This window comes from Procambarus clarkii, chromosome 48 (genome assembly GCF_040958095.1).
Source record: "Procambarus clarkii isolate CNS0578487 chromosome 48, FALCON_Pclarkii_2.0, whole genome shotgun sequence".
NCBI classification, from domain to species: domain Eukaryota; kingdom Metazoa; phylum Arthropoda; class Malacostraca; order Decapoda; family Cambaridae; genus Procambarus; species Procambarus clarkii.
The window spans coordinates 33,107,034-33,124,631 of record NC_091197.1 but is presented as its reverse complement, the minus strand read 5'-3'; the positions used below and the strand labels follow the sequence as shown (position 1 = coordinate 33,124,631).

At 50.2% G+C, this 17,598-nt stretch overlaps 1 protein-coding gene across 4 annotated transcripts in view; it reads left to right on the top strand.

Moving 5' to 3' along the window:
- LOC123764892 (Prolyl 3-hydroxylase sud1) overlaps positions 1-16,755 on the top strand; it is a 79,156-nt gene extending 62,401 nt beyond the window's left edge. For all 4 annotated transcript variants that reach the window (XM_069302675.1, XM_069302677.1, XM_069302676.1 and 1 more), the window contains exons 9-11: positions 7,832-7,991; positions 8,944-9,125; positions 16,104-16,755. In XM_069302675.1, the coding sequence (XP_069158776.1) occupies positions 7,832-7,991; positions 8,944-9,125; positions 16,104-16,256 (495 nt within the window). In that variant the 3' untranslated portion in view covers positions 16,257-16,755. The remainder of the gene's footprint in view (positions 1-7,831; positions 7,992-8,943; positions 9,126-16,103) is intronic.
- Positions 16,756-17,598: the final 843 nt, after the last annotated feature.

Genomic DNA, 17,598 nt, shown 5'->3' with positions numbered 1-17,598 from the left:
GCTGTGGTCGTTACACCAGGCTGTGGTTGTTACACCACCCCGTGGTCGTTACACCAGGCTGTGGTTGTTACACCAGCCCGTGGTCGCTACACCAGGCTGTGGTCATTACACCACCCCGTGGTCGTTACACCAGGCTGTGGTCATTACACCACCCCGTGGTCGTTACACCAGGCTGTGGTCGTTACACCAGGCTGGTCATTATGTAACGGGGGGTGGGGAAAATAGCTCTATCTTGTCCATTATTCCACCCCCCAGTTAACTAACGAGGCCGGGGGAAACAGCTCTCTCTAGTCCGTTATCCCGTCCCCAGTTAGCCAACTATTCTAGAGCACCTCCAGAGTTCCTAAGGCAACCTCTCTCGTTCAACACCTTGTAACCTAGGTATTTGACTACCTAGGTACTAAGACTACAAGGCGTCGTAACTGGATCAGCTACCCGAAACTCTAGAGAGAACTCTAGAATACAAAATCATTGCCACAAAACGTATAAGAGAAAGCGAAAGGAAAGAAATGAATAGTGAAGTAATTAGTGAGGGTTCGGGGTGAGAGGTAGGGAGGTGGGAGGAGCGAGGAGGGTCATTAGTTGAAAGGGAGAGTTTAGAGAGGGGTGGAGGGAGAGGAATAGATAGGTAGTAGTAGAAGAGTAGATAGTAGAAGTAGAAGAGTAGATAGTAGAAGACGAAATGCTGCCACCATCCATTCATGATCATTACATACAAGACAAGGAATGGAACTTGTCTGTATCACAAAATTCTCAAAAGATGTTATCAAGAGATCATTATTAGTATGGTCCCATCTTTATCATGTACTCATTCTAAACCATGAAACCAGTAACTACAGAGGCTTTCTCACCTCAACTCAAAATCTCTAGGGAACAAAGTTAAACACAATTTAAATAATAAATTCATAATTATATTTCACATGAAGTATCATAATTTAGCAATTCAATTAAAATGTTCCAGTTTAATATGCAAAGTGAGTCATCATCCAAGAATTCGAGAACCCTACAACTTGACTGCCCCTGATCATCACACAACATATGTAAACACGACCAAGTCACCTAAATGTTCACTCACCGAGGACTGAGTCTAAGTTGAATAGAGAGGGGGGGGGGGTCTGCAATTTTCAGGCAGGCGTCACCCCCCGTCTGGTGACGGCCTATCTCGACGGCTGGCCTCTGCTCTGCTCCGCTGGCCGGTCTCCTATTGCTTAATGCTCGATAGCTCTCCGAGTTTATATTGGGGAACCTAGTAGCTAACTCCGCCCACAAGTAGATAGCCTCCGGCACTACCAAGCCACTCCTTAAACGTCGGCATGTTTGAAGGCTACCCGGCTCCAATTAAGAGCTTAGCGGAAGCAAGGTGAAATTCTCATGATCTGACCTCAGGTCACTTGGGGTCGTTAACGGTTAGAGGTGTGAGATCTCAGGCAGACCACTGGCGCCTCTCCGATCCTTGTCTGTGACTCATGTACTCTATGTATGTATTAACCTAAACCAAACACTTTTACAGTGTTACATCTCCCCTTCTCCCCGAAAATAAAGTTTTTGCAACACTGCTAAAGCAAGCTAGCTGTGTGCGACAACTTTATTAACGAAAAGAATACATCCTAGCTAAACAAATATACATCATCCTACTCTAAAAAAATGAAATATATAGACAGACGTCCATTGTCTCTGGCTGGGCGACGTCACTGCTTGGTCTTGTAGATAATCCTGTACCACATTTCTTCAACACAACTGCCTCCGTCGCTTCTCCGTCGTTAACGCACAACAACCCTTGGTCAACCCGAAAGCCGTTACTACTTGAACTGCGCACAGGACCGTGGAATTCGGTTGTCCCAGCTGATCTGTAATTGGCCCTACGTCAATCACCATGAGAGACGTATATTGGGGTTCTTCACAGCTATAGGGACTACAAGTTTCGAGACCTTCATATAGTTGCCAACAGTAGAAATCCCATCCTACTCTTCTTCCTCCCTGTTGCTCCAGCACGCCTCCTTCAGAGAGCTACTTCTGACAGCCACATCAAGTCCGCATGACACAGGAAGAATCACTCAACAGAGCAACATGCTTGTAGGAGGGGCGGCCAGTTAAGGCAAACGATCCTGTCTTGCAATTACGCTCCATGCAATGATGCTGATACCAGCAAGGGACACGAGGCATCGTGTCTCACTCAGCTTGTCTTATCTTCTTTCTTCTCTCTTCTTTCTAGGTTCACCTAGGTTACAAGGTGTTGAACGAGAGAGGTTGCCTTAGGAACTCTGGAGGTGCTCTAGAATAGTTGGCTAACTGGGGACGGGATAACGGACTAGAGAGAGCTGTTTCCCCCGGCCTCGTTAGTTAACTGGGGGGTGGAATAATGGACAAGATAGAGCTATTTTCCCCACCCCCCGTTACAATTACACCACCCCGTGGTCGTTACACCAGCCTGTGGTCGTTACACCAGGCTGTGATCGTTACACCAGGCTGTGGTCGTTACACCAGGCTGTGGTCGCTACACCAGCCTGTGGTCGTTACACCAGGCTGTGGTCGCTACACCAGCCTGTGGTCGTTACACCAGGCTGTGGTCGTTACACCAGGCTGTGGTCGTTACACCAGGCTGTGGTCGTTACACCAGGCTGTGGTCGCTACACCAGGCTGTGGTCGTTACACCAGCCTGTGGTCGTTACACCAGGCTGTGGTCGCTACACCAGGCTGTGGTCGTTACACCAGGCTGTGGTCGCTACACCAGCCTGTGGTCGCTACACCAGCCTGTGGTCGCTACACCAGCCTGTGGTCGTTACACCAGCCTGTGGTCGTTACACCAGGCTGTGGTCGTTACACCAGGCTGTGGTCGCTACACCAGCCTGTGGTCGCTACACCAGGCTGTGGTCGCTACACCAGGCTGTGGTCGCTACACCAGGCTGTGGTCATTACGCCACCCCGTGGTCGCTACACCAGGCTGTGGTCGTTACACCAGGCTGTGGTCATTACACCACCCCGTGGTCGTTACACCAGCCTGTGGTCATTACACCACCCCGTGGTCGCTACACCAGGCTGTGGTCGCTACACCAGGCTGTGGTCATTACACCACCCCGTGGTCGTTACACCAGGCTGTGGTCATTACACCACCCCGTGGTCGCTACACCAGCCTGTGGTCGCTACACCAGCCTGTGGTCGCTACACCAGCCTGTGGTCGCTACACCAGCCTGTGGTCATTACACCACCCCGTGGTCGTTACACCAGGCTGTGGTCATTACATCACCCCGTGGTCGTTACACCAGCCTGTGGTCGCTACACCAGGCTGTGGTCATTACACCACCCCGTGGTCGTTACACCAGCCTGTGGTCGCTACACCAGGCTGTGGTCGTTACACCAGGCTGTGGTCGTTACACCAGGCTGTGGTCGTTACACCAGGCTGTGGTCGTTACACCAGGCTGTGGTCGTTACACCAGGCTGTGGTCATTACACCACCCCGTGGTCGTTACACCAGCCTGTGGTCGCTACACCAGGCTGTAGTCGTTACACCAGGCTGTGGTCGTTACACCAGGCTGTGGTCGTTACACCAGGCTGTGGTCGTTACACCAGGCTGTGGTCGTTTACACCAGGCTGTGGTCGCTACACCAGCCTGTGGTCGCTACACCAGCCTGTGGTCGCTACACCAGCCTGTGGTCGCTTCACCAGGCTGTGGTCGCTACACCAGGCTGTGGTCATTACACCACCCCGTGGTCGTTACACCAGCCTGTGGTCGTTACACCAGGCTGTGGTCGCTACACCAGCCTGTGGTCGCTACACCAGGCTGTGGTCGCTACACCAGCCTGTGGTCGCTACACCAGCCTGTGGTCGCTACACCAGGCTGTGGTCATTACACCACCCCGTGGTCGCTACACCAGGCTGTGGTCGCTACACCAGCCTGTGGTCGCTACACCAGGCTGTGGTCATTACACCACCCCGTGGTCGCTACACCAGGCTGTGGTCGCTACACCAGGCTGTGGTCGCTACACCAGGCTGTGGTCGCTACACCAGGCTGTGGTCGTTACACCAGGCTGTGGTCGTTACACCAGGCTGTGGTCGTTACACCAGGCTGTGGTCATTACGCCACCCTGTGGTCGTTACACCAGGCTGTGGTTGTTACACCAGGCTGTGGTCGCTACACCAGGCTGTGGTCGTTACACCAGGCTGTGGTCATTACACCACCCCGTGGTCGTTACACCAGGCTGTGGTTGTTACACCACCCCGTGGTCGTTACACCAGGCTGTGGTTGTTACACCACCCCATGGTCGTTACACCAGGCTGTGGTTGTTACACCAGCCTGTGGTCGTTACACCAGGCTGTGATCGTTACACCAGGCTGTGGTCGTTACACCAGGCTGTGGTCGCTACACCAGCCTGTGGTCGTTACACCAGGCTGTGGTCGCTACACCAGCCTGTGGTCGTTACACCAGGCTGTGGTCGTTACACCAGGCTGTGGTCGTTACACCAGGCTGTGGTCGCTACACCAGGCTGTGGTCGTTACACCAGCCTGTGGTCGTTACACCAGGCTGTGGTCGCTACACCAGGCTGTGGTCGTTACACCAGGCTGTGGTCGCTACACCAGCCTGTGGTCGCTACACCAGCCTGTGGTCGCTACACCAGCCTGTGGTCGTTACACCAGCCTGTGGTCGTTACACCAGGCTGTGGTCGTTACACCAGGCTGTGGTCGCTACACCAGCCTGTGGTCGCTACACCAGGCTGTGGTCGCTACACCAGGCTGTGGTCGCTACACCAGGCTGTGGTCATTACGCCACCCCGTGGTCGCTACACCAGGCTGTGGTCGTTACACCAGGCTGTGGTCATTACACCACCCCGTGGTCGTTACACCAGCCTGTGGTCATTACACCACCCCGTGGTCGCTACACCAGGCTGTGGTCGCTACACCAGGCTGTGGTCGCTACACCAGGCTGTGGTCATTACACCACCCCGTGGTCGTTACACCAGGCTGTGGTCATTACACCACCCCGTGGTCGCTACACCAGGCTGTGGTCGCTACACCAGGCTGTGGTCGCTACACCAGGCTGTGGTCGCTACACCAGGCTGTGGTCGTTACACCAGCCTGTGGTCGCTACACCAGCCTGTGGTCGCTACACCAGCCTGTGGTCGCTACACCAGCCTGTGGTCATTACACCACCCCGTGGTCGTTACACCAGGCTGTGGTCATTACATCACCCCGTGGTCGTTACACCAGCCTGTGGTCGCTACACCAGGCTGTGGTCATTACACCACCCCGTGGTCGTTACACCAGCCTGTGGTCGCTACACCAGGCTGTGGTCGTTACACCAGGCTGTGGTCGTTACACCAGGCTGTGGTCGTTACACCAGGCTGTGGTCGTTACACCAGGCTGTGGTCGTTACACCAGGCTGTGGTCATTACACCACCCCGTGGTCGTTACACCAGCCTGTGGTCGCTACACCAGGCTGTAGTCGTTACACCAGGCTGTGGTCGTTACACCAGGCTGTGGTCGTTACACCAGGCTGTGGTCGTTACACCAGGCTGTGGTCGTTTACACCAGGCTGTGGTCGCTACACCAGCCTGTGGTCGCTACACCAGCCTGTGGTCGCTACACCAGCCTGTGGTCGCTACACCAGGCTGTGGTCGCTACACCAGGCTGTGGTCATTACACCACCCCGTGGTCGTTACACCAGCCTGTGGTCGTTACACCAGGCTGTGGTCGCTACACCAGCCTGTGGTCGCTACACCAGGCTGTGGTCGCTACACCAGCCTGTGGTCGCTACACCAGCCTGTGGTCGCTACACCAGGCTGTGGTCATTACACCACCCCGTGGTCGCTACACCAGGCTGTGGTCGCTACACCAGCCTGTGGTCGCTACACCAGGCTGTGGTCGTTACACCAGGCTGTGGTCGTTACACCAGGCTGTGGTCGTTACACCAGGCTGTGGTCATTACGCCACCCTGTGGTCGTTACACCAGGCTGTGGTTGTTACACCAGGCTGTGGTCGCTACACCAGGCTGTGGTCGTTACACCAGGCTGTGGTCATTACACCACCCCGTGGTCGTTACACCAGGCTGTGGTTGTTACACCACCCCGTGGTCGTTACACCAGGCTGTGGTTGTTACACCAGGCTGTGGTCGCTACACCATCCCGTGGTCGTTACACCAGGCTGTGGTTGTTACACCAGGCTGTGGTCATTACACCACCCTGTGGTCGTTACACCAGGCTGTGGTCATTACACCACCCCGTGGTCGTTACACCAGGCTGTGGTTGTTACACCACCCCGTGGTCGTTACACCAGGCTGTGGTTGTTACACCAGGCTGTGGTCGCTACACCATCCCGTGGTCGTTACACCAGGCTGTGGTCATTACACCACCCCGTGGTCGTTACACCAGGCTGTGGTTGTTACACCACCCCGTGGTCGTTACACCAGGCTGTGGTTGTTACACCAGGCTGTGGTCGTTACACCAGGCTGTGGTCATTACACCACCCCGTGGTCGCTACACCAGGCTGTGGTCGCTACACCAGGCTGTGGTCATTACACCACCCCGTGGTCGTTACACCAGCCTGTGGTCGTTACACCAGCCTGTGATCGTTACACCAGGCTGTGGTCGTTTCACCAGGCTGTGGTCGTTTCACCAGGCTGTGGTCGTTACACCAGGCTGTGGTCGCTACACCAGGCTGTGGTCATTACACCACCCCGTGGTCGTTACACCAGCCTGTGGTCGTTACACCAGCCTGTGATCGTTACACCAGGCTGTGGTCGTTTCACCAGGCTGTGGTCGTTTCACCAGGCTGTGGTCGTTACACCAGGCTGTGATCGTTACACCAGGCTTTGGTCATTACACCACCCTGTGGTCGCTACACCAGGCTGTGGTCGCTACACCAGGCTGTGGTCATTACACCACCCCGTGGTCGCTACACCAGGCTGTGGTCGTTACACCAGCCTGTGGTCGTTACACCAGGCTGTGGTCGTTTCACCAGGCTGTGGTCGTTTCACCAGGCTGTGGTCGTTACACCAGGCTGTGATCGTTACACCAGGCTTTGGTCATTACACCACCCTGTGGTCGCTACACCAGGCTGTGGTCATTACACCACCCTGTGGTCGCTACACCAGGCTGTGGTCGTTACACCAGCCTGTGGTCGTTACACCAGCCTGTGATCGTTACACCAGGCTGTGGTCGTTACACCAGCCTGTGATCGTTACACCAGGCTGTGGTCGTTGCACCACCCCGTGGTCGCTACACCAGGCTGTGGTCATTACACCACCCCGTGGTCGTTACACCAGGCTGTGGTTGTTACACCAGGCTTTGGTCATTACACCACCCTGTGGTCGCTACACCAGGCTGTGGTCATTACACCACCCCGTGATCGCTACACCAGGCTGTGGTCGTTACACCAGCCTGTGGTCGTTACACCAGCCTGTGATCGTTACACCAGGCTGTGGTCGTTACACCAGCTCATGGTCGTTACACCAGCCTATAGTCATTACATTACCCTATTGATGTACATAAACACAGTATGCTGGCATCTGTGTACCTTCTCACTTTCCCATTTGGTTATTGGTCATATTTCGTATCATTTATATCGTAGTATCTGTTTCACTTTCAGTTTTCCAGTCGTGAGAAAAACATTTGTAGTCTAGAGAAATTTGTAGTCTAGAGAAAATTGTTTATACTTAGCAACTTTATTTCTCCTATAAGTCAAGATTCCTCCGCTGTTCTTTTGTGTGTTTCCGACAATAATTGTGAGCTCAGATTTGAGCGAATTGTGTTTTAAAGAACAGATTTATATTTTATCCCAGAGCAGAAATCTCCATTCTCTTATGACTTGGAAATTAAAGATGTGCAATTCTTTATTGCAGGTTCTCACGCTTGATCAGGTACCTGACATAATTGTTGACTGTCTAAAGTTCTTGAAGTCTGAGGCTCTCTTCTTAATAGTGTCACAGCTGACAGGACTCACCTTTCACAAACTTGCTCCTTCAGATTCTGAGCCTGAATCAAATGTGGAAGATGCTAAAGGTTAGTCGAGTTTGATTTAACTATTTTATCCCCCCCCCCCCTTCCCCGATGTGTGAGAATTGCCACCAGTGTGTCACTCAGTCAAAATATTGTATATAAGAACATTAACATGTCTTGGTATTAAAAAATCGTCCCATGTTGTGAAGACTTGCTCTCATAATATTCCAACTCTTTTGCCGAGATTCTTTGAGTTCGGCCTTTTTTCACATCTTGAGCCAGAACGATACAAAAAAATGACCGTTTTATATTGACAATATTCTGTACAGGTTTCCTCATTAGCTGCCATGAGCTTATGGCAGTGATGCTGTAGGGTCACATTCAGTATGCCAGGCTCTCCTAACTTTGTCTGAGGCAAACATAATTCCCAAATTCGTGTTCGCTTCCACATGGGAATCAAAGGTTAACCCATTACTGCAACACATTTGCCAGAAATATGAGTCATATAACTCACAATAACACCCCTAGAAATATTTCACAATTATTTATGTGGCAAACAAAACTTGATCCAACAATGAGTAACTCTTGGCGCTTCACGAGTGCTTTGACCTGGGTTCGCATCGTGGCCGGGGAGAATTGACTGGGCACCAATCCTTAAATTAATTGTAGCCTCTGTTTACCCAGCAGTGAATGGGTACCTGGTTGTTAACAGGTACCCATGAATATGCCGGGTCATATTCTGGGGAGAATGAGGATTAAGGACCTGTCAGGAATGCTATGCATGCAAGAATGTTTGCTTTATGAGAATGTAAGAACTCTTGCACATATACATAAATTAAAATAAAAAAAATTAAAGTTTTATATTGTATCATTAATTATGGCAGCTTAGGAGAAGATCAGGAATAGGCCCACATTGATCACCTGTAGGTGAAGTGTCTCTACTTATAGTTGATTATAGGTATTTATTGATATGTTTGGAACCAGTTAAGTGCAATATTTAATATATTCATTACAGAATCTTGTCCGCGGGTAAGCATTGATGTACAAAGATGGAGCCATGGATGTTACACACTCCTCCGAGATGACTTGGAAAACAAGTGCGCTCTTGATGCTAACCTGTTCGTCAATGTGTCTAGCCAGTGGTCCCAGCAGCACGGAGGCTTTATATCATATATTGCCAAGAATGTGGATGAAGAGGTACACTTCTATAAATGTTTGTAATTTCATTAATCTTGTATGCTTTGGCACAATTTTTAACACTTTCGCCCGGGCATGACGCAGCATTGCGTCATCCGTTTACTGGCGGTAATACCGGGGATGACGCAGCATTGCGTCATCCACTTTAAATAATCGCCAAAAATCAGGTTTTTATCCGATTTTTTGGGGACTGGTTTTAAAATGCGCGCCGATGTCTTCCCATTTTCTTTGTTGAGCCTCGTGGCCCTCAGGCGGCTTGGCACACACTGTGGGCCCATTGTTTTCGCTCCACTGTTGTGACCAATGTTGCCTCCCCTCGCATCTCGAACGTGTGAACATTTTGGCTATTTTCCGTGGCTATATTTCTTACTGCGGCTTTAGAAACTATCTACGCTTACTCCACGATGGATAGTGATCATGAACAAGGCCCTTCCAGGAAGAAAATTGGGAAGAAAGGCTTGAAAAGGGCGGGAATTGGGAGTGTAGCTGGAAGGCGTCTGAGCGCTCGCTCGCGGCTAACACGTGGCCCGTCTTCAACTCGTCGGCGGTTGGAGCGTGACCAGGTTTTTTATTTTATATGCTAATGTTCCTATAGAGAATTCTATTGCGAACCCATTGATACCAAAATGAAAGACCTAGGACGAAAATTGAGGTGATCAGAGTGAAAATAGTGAAAACATTTTATCGCGTTTGCGCGCTCCTGGGTAACTCATGCGCACTTTCTCTGTTTGCTGCGGGTAATTAGCCGGGCTTTTGGAGTTTATATGCATTTAGTGCTGTAGAGAATTCTATTGCGAACACAATGATACAAAATTTAATCTCGTAGGACGAGAATTAAGGTGACAAAGTTGAAGAGAGTATACACTTTTCAGAATTTACGCGCGCTCCCGTGACACCCTGGGTCCTATATCGCACAGTTGAGGGGTGGCGGGCGGGGTGCGCGAAAGTGTTAATTTTGTTTAGGTATTTGTAATACAGTATGTGGATTTTTGCCAGGATTGATAACAAGTGTTTAGTGATGTGGTAAGTTATGGCTCAGAATTATTTAATTTTTAGTCAATAAGGGGCCTGAATATTACTCAAAGTATTCCCTACATTTCAATTACTCCGAATTTAACAGAGCCCTGGATTTAATGATCTGGGTACAACTCCATATAGGTTGTTAAATCGAGTGGATAGTGTAATATCCCAGCCTCCCACCAGATGGCAGTTCAGGTCACCTAATGCTTGCATCCACATGCTGACCTCACTCAAGATGCCACTCTTAACCCTGCAATTGCATATTTGCAGGGTTAAGAGTGGCTCCCCCCTTACCCCCTTTCCATGGGAGGAGATAAGGGGGAGCCCCGGACCCCCCTCACCAGCTATCCTACCCTAGTTCAGAGGCTGATGTGTCGAATGGCGGTCATTCGACTCTGGCTCCAAATTTGAGAGGTTCTATGCCTTGTGGTGTTGTGCTATTGTGTGGTGGTGTGTGAGCCAGGTGTAATTCAAAGGTGTACTGGGGCTGCATGCATCTAGGGTCACCTTCCCTAAGTGCCCTGTAAGTACTGCCCTTGCAATTTGGGGTTACCTTCCACAAACAGGTCGGGGACTACCTCCGCGGGGTTCTTTTGCTGCTCGGCAATTGCCTGCCCTTGGGGTCAGCTGGGGTTTCTTCTACCCCTGTCTGGTCTTGGATAGGAGGTAGTATCGTCGTTGGCAGGGGCGCAAGGTACTGTGCAGCTGTCTTATAGTACGCATAGCAGCTGGTTCTGTTCCTCCTGGAGACGTTGTACTTTTGCGAGTTTTTTATTTCTTTCATTTTGTTTGCCTGGTGGGGGTCTGCCTGGTGTGGCGACAAGACCACTTGTATTATTTTGGTGATCCTCTGCTAGGTCCCCGTGATTGTACACATCGCAGGGGTTCAACTTTTGTTTGTTTGTTTGGTAGTTCTTAGATAACCGGTTAGCATTCTTAGATAACCGATTAGCAGTACCTTGTCTGGCTTCCCTTAGCAATCAGCCTCAGGGCCCCTTGAAAACCCCATTGGGGCTCATTGGTCCAATGAACGCATCTTCTGAGTCCCATCTCGCTTCGTGCGAGTTTGAAGGTTGCTCTGTCCCCTTGTCTCCGGATGACACTCACCACCGTTTTTGCCTTCACCATGCTGCCTGTTGGGTCAATGACACCTTTGACCTGGAGTTCTGCGGGTGGAGGCATTTGAGCTGGTTCCTCCTGCTGGGGCTTTTGGGTCGGACCAGTGGACCCCCCTTCTTCCCTGCTTTTCCGGTGGACTCTGCCTTTTCTCCAGGGTCAGAGGGTTTGGAGGATGGCTCTGCCTTGGGTCCTGACGTGGAGGATCCCAGGGCTGGGGAGAAGTTGACTTAGGGGGCTTGAGTCACGTTTGACCCCACTTGGGTGTTGGTACCCTTGGGGGGGGGCTTGTTGCTGGAGGGGGAGTTTTTTTTTTTTTTATCAACCCCACCCTCCCTGCACGAATTTGATATGAGTTCGGCTCCTCTCCGGGTTCCCCTGGGTTCCTCGGTTCCCTCTTTCCGGAGGTTTTTGGCTTCCCATATCCTGCATAAGGAGGTTCGGGAGGCTCTTGCGTCGTACCTCTTGAGAGACCCGGATTTCGCCTCAATAATGGAGCCTTCTTCATTTGAGTTTGGTTCCTCTTTTCCTTACTGGGTGCATTACAAGGTACAGGAGTCTTCCTGGTTGGCAGATTGCCTTTTCTTTTCATTGGGGGTGTGGCATGCGTTCTGTCGGACCCGCACGCTTGAGTGGCGAGAAACTACTACTGTAGTTCAGGTTTACTTGGGGGGCAAGTTTGAGCACCTCAATGCATGCTTGTTCGCCCCTGTGCTTCCTCGTGATATCGGCCAGGTACAGTTTCACGTGCAGGATCCTGTCCTTACGGCATCCTTGGGAGCTGAAGACTTGTGCGCCTGTGGGCATTTGGCCTCGGTCTTGTGCTTCTTTTCCCTGCTTGGGCTGTCTTCAGATTGGCTTGAAGAGGATGTGAAGGCGCTGGGTTCCGGGCCTGCATCCGGTGCGATGCCTCAGTGGCTCGGGCGTTGGCTGCCTTGTTGAAGTTGTTTGCGCTGATTATGAAAGAAGCGGTGTCTCTGTTCTTTGCTTCTCGCCTCCCATGCAGACAGGCATTGCTCGATCACTCTTTGGAATGTGCTTGGTCCCTGGCTCTTAGATTTTCGTCCCTTTTCTGGGGGGAGCCCCTTCGGTTTCCCGGAGCTATCCAGGCTGGATATTGCTAATGTCAGACTTTGGCATCAGTCATGTGTATGGAGTTCTTAGGACCTACCGGGGGACCCCGAGCCAGAACCTGGCCCCCTCAGAGAAGTATGAGGAGCAATGGCCTATAGAAACCCCTGTGTGGTTGGAAGCATTCTATGTCTGCCATCGACCGGGTCATGCACCCAGAAAGGTAGGTTCCCTAAAACAAACCCCGATTCCGGTGAAAATTACTATAAAAAGTCGAACAAGTGGACAGAACTCCCCTAAACTGAAATGAGCAAGCGAGCATGACGTCACACATCGCCGCGCCTCTGTCTGCGCAGCTCCCTCCTCCCCAGGAGGGTGAATGGGGAGCCCCAGACCCCTCGTGCCGGCTACCCAAGACTCCAGTTCTGAGGCTGATGCGCTAGGCAGAGGTCGTGTACTCTGGCTCCAGACTTATTTTCAGCTCTGTGCCTTGTGTGTGGTGGCTGTCTTTTAGGGGGTGCATAAGCCAGGAATATTTCTTCAGTACTCGGGCTGCATGCGCCTAGGGTTCCCTTCCCTAGGTGCCCTGTGAATACTGCCGTTTGGGGCTTGGGGCAACCTTCCACAAGTTCCTTGGGTTCTTCCTCTGCTTGGCCGTTTACTGTTCGATTTTTGTCCGCCCTTTGTGTGTTAGGGTGTTCTGACTCCCTTGTTCGCCTTAGGGTAGGAGGCAGTTTGCACAGGTAAGGGGCGCAGGGTACTGGGCAGCTTGTTTTCACCATTCATAGCAGCCGGCTCTGGTCTACCTGGGTACACTGTCCTGCGGGGTTTTCTTTTTTTTGTTTGCTTGCCTGGTGGGGGGTCTGCCTTGGTTCTTGCCCCCTGTGTACTGAGTACTCTTCTCTGTTCAGGTGGTATCCCCTCCTTGGTCCCCCGTGAGTGTACACGTCCTGGGGGTTCAGTTCCTAGAAACCTGTTTGGTAGACTTGGGCGCCGGTTAGTAGTACCCTGCCTGGGCTTCCTTGAGCGTGAGTTCCATCTCAGGACCCTGGGAAACTCCACAAGAGTGTGTGGGTCCGATGGATATGACCCCCTGAGCCCCCCTTCCTTCCTTTATGCGAGTTCGAGGGTTGCTCTGTCCCCTTGTCTCAGGGTGACTCTCACTGTTTTTGTCTCCGTCACGCTGCCTGTTGAGTTGGTGACACTTTCGACCCAGAGTCCTGTGAGTTTTGTTGCATGCTTGTGACTCAAGTTTACCCAGTCTACTGATGACGTTATTCGGGTACAGACGGCGCAAGCGTTGCATGTTAGGTTTAGGTTGTTACAACACGCTAGGTTGGTTGCTATGCCGGATGCCCCGAGTCTGCCCCATTTTGCTTATAGGGACCTGGACTTGGGGGTAATGGTAGCTTCGGCCTTGGTTCTGTCTGTGCCCCCTCGTCCTTCCTCTGCTGTAGTTCTATCTGGTCCCCCCCTTCCCCTGCTTCCGGCCCCGAAATGTCTGAGGGTTTCGGGGTCAGGGCAGGGTTTAGATGGTCTTGAGACTTGGGCAGTCTTGGGGGATGCCCCTTCTGGAGTGGCGACTGAGGTATTCGAGTCGGTTCTCCCTGCCGAAGCGCCTGGGTCTGACCAGTGGGCCCCCTTCTGTCTGGCTTTTACGGCTGCGCCAGCCTTTTCTTTTGAGGCCGGGGCTTTGGGAGATGACACGGCCCCGGGTCCTGATGTGAAGGATTCCGGGGCTGGAGAGGGGCCGACTTGGGGGCCTTGGGCCCCGCCTGGGTTTTTCTACGCTCTGAGCGGGGCTTACTGTTACAAGGAGTGGGGCTTTCCTTTCTTCCCTCTGCATATGAATTGGATTTGGTGTCTGCCCCTCCCTGGGTTTGGTTTCATGTCCCTTATGGTGCTTCGGTCCCGTCTTTCCGGAGGTTTTCGGCTTCCCTCATCCAGCCTCATAAAGTGCGAGAGGCCTAATTGGAATGCCTCCTGCGTGACCCAGATTACGCCTCTATTATGGATCCATCTTCGTTTCCCTACTGGATCCGTTATGAGGTTCCGGAGTTGTCCTGGCTAGCGGACTGTCCTGTTTTTGGTTTGGAGGCATGGCATACCTTCTGTTGTTCCCGCATGCTTGAGTGGCGTGAGGCATTGCGGTGGTATAGGTTTTCCTGGGGGGGGGTGGGGAGAGTTTGAGCACCTCAATGAGTGCTTGTTTGCCCCTGCCCTTCCTCGGGATTTTGGCGTTGTGCACCTTCATGTACAGGTCCCCTTCCTTCCGGCTGTGCAGGTGGCTGAGGACTTGCGCGCACGTGACCTCCTGGCTTCGGCCTTGCGTTTCTTTTCCCTCCTGCAGCTGTCTTCTGACTGGCTTGAGGAGGATGTGGAGGCGCTTGGGACCGTTCCTGGGTCCGGTGCCTTGGGCTCGGCAGCTCGCACGTCGTCTGCCTTGTTGTAGCTGTTTGCGCTGATCCTGCGAGATGCAGTGTCGCTCATTTATGCCTCCCGGCTCGCATGTCAGCAGGCGGTGCTGGCTTCCTCCCTGGAATCTACCTGGGTTCTGGCTCTTAGAATATCACCGCTATAAGAAATGATAACTAGCTGTGCAGTATCCCGCGCCCCTACCAGTGACGAAAACTACCCTACCCAGAGGCAAACAAGGGCAACAAAAACCCCAGCTGACTCCAAGGGCGGCCAAGTACCAAACTAAAAGACACAGCAGAGGTAGACCCCAAGGACACTTGTGGAAGGTGGCCCCAAGCCCCCAAGGGCAGTACTTACCAGGCACCTAGGGAAGGAAACCCTAGGCACATGCAGCCCAAGTACCATAGAATATTACTCCTGGCTCACACACCACACCAGAATGTGTGTGGCTCCTGTAAAGACTGTCCATGCCACAAGGCACAGTAACTGAAACCAAATCAGGAGGCAGAGGCACCCGACCTGACAGTATCACATCAGCCATGAACTGCTGGTTGGATCATCGGCCCAGGGGTCTGGGGCTCTCTCTTCCCCCTCTCTGGGAGGGGGAGGTTGCTCAGACGGCAGCTTGGAGACGTGATGATGTCATGCTAGTTTGCAAGTTTTCATTTGGGGAGTTCTGTCCACTTGTTTGGCTTTTGGTAGCAATATTTTCACCAGAATAGGGGTTTGTTTTGGGGCACCTACCTTTCTGGGTGCCAGAGCCGGTCGATGGCAGACATAGAATGCTTCCAACCACATGGGGGTTTCTATAGGCCATTGCTCCTTGTGCCTCTCTGAAGGGGCCAGGTTCTGGCTCATGGTCCCCGGTAGGCAAGAACTCCATGCACTTTGACTGATGCCAGAAAGCTAATAGTTACATATCAGCCTGGATAGCTCCGGGGGAGCCTCTGGGTCTCACCCAAAAAATGGCGTTTCATTACATTCAACGCTGGTTTTTTAATCCCTCTTCAAAAGGAAGATTTAAAATTTCTGGGATCACCTTTATCATCCTCTTCTGGTGCATTCAAGTAAATGTTGGTCCATTCTATAATATTGTGACTATAATAACTGCAAAATCTATATAGAGCTTAATAAGAGAAAGATAAAACTGAGGATTAGATATCATATTGCTAGCACCTTTAGAAGTAAATCACAATGATATAAAGGCTTTATTCTGTATATTTGTGCATTAATTTTTTGGCTTAAAATTACTGCTAATCATGATTCCCAGATCCTTTTCACATTCAGATTAGGAAATACACGCGAACCATATATTTTCTTGTGTTTACGAAATAATAATCTTTCTTTCACCAGCTACTGACTGTGATGCCACAACCCAACCGATTTGCTCTAGTGTATCGAGATGTTGAAACTGCGTGTTTCACCAAACACATTAACACTAGTGTATGTCAGCTGGGAGAGAGAGACAGCACCTACAACAACTTTGCTTGTGTCTTTTATGAATGATGAGTTTTGTATTTTAGGACCAAATGTTTCTTCTTGTATGTTGAAATTTTCACACGTGAACATTTGTGTAATGTTTTATAATTGCTCTGTTGTATATTCCACTCTTATTTAATACGTAAATAATTTGCCGTGATTTGAATTATGGCAGTAAATTTAATATTATCAGTAACGTTTAGTTACACTGTGAGTACTTTTAATGTCTGGCCATAAGAAGACTGCATATAGCAGCTAGTTTGTATTCACCTCTGTCAAACTTTTGAAAGAAGCACTTTGGGCATTTTATTGTTAGTGTGACTAAACAAACTTTGTTGTGTGGCTGGAGTTCATGTTCATAAGCATTCAGAAATGCTGTGTATTTATCTAAATAAAAACTAAAACTGTACTCTGAAATAGACCGTGTCAGGAACTGATACAAGATATAATACTGTGCAATTGATGCTAAAATTTAAGTGACTTTGAGAAATATAATAAATTAATTAATCCAGCCTGGTCAAGGGAATTTTTGTTTTTGTAACATTTTTGTTTTTATCTAATTGTAAGAATCTACGGTGAGAAATGTGTTAATTGGTAGCTGTAGTATGAGACTTGTGACGGTAGAGTGTGTGCAACATTTTGACTATTTTGGTAAACTACTCTGGTTTAGGCCAACATAGTCCTTTGATCCTCATATCAGTTGCAAGGATCATCAGACCTTGGAAATGCCTTTAACAAATTTATATTTTATGAAAACTGATCATACCTTGCAAAACTTAACTGATATTGCAGTATAGGTACAGTATTTCCATAGTATACTTCTTTGACCATAAAAAGATTTTCCCATTTTCTTACTGGTATTTAAGCGAGACATTTGGCATAGTTGGGTGTAGAGTGTGAGCGAGGTAGTGTGTTGGTGTGTGATTAAGACTTGAGGGAAAGTGCTACACACCTGGATTACCAGCAGTATTGTTACTAGTGTCAAATGTCATTGTAAAGTAAAGTGCAAACTCTTTACTTCTTTAGTAATCTTAAAGATACCAACAAATACTAAATTTCACATTGTGCAATAAGCATGGAAAAAAACAACAGATTTTTTTTTAAGATTAGTAACACGAGTTTCCGTATTAGAATGTTTTAGCTGAGTGAGAAGAGCCATTCTGGTGTTTGCCTGTGGATAAAATATGATGCTTGATAACCTCACATGTCAGTATTATCACTGTGTATTCCAGCCAAAGGCACGAGTCGCGAGACTCACACTACAGTATCATTGTAAAGCTATAATTTTCTATATACAGTATTTAGGAAAGCATTTTGGGTTAGCTGCAATGACTTGCTTTTATATTGACTAAACTCCATTTGTATATGT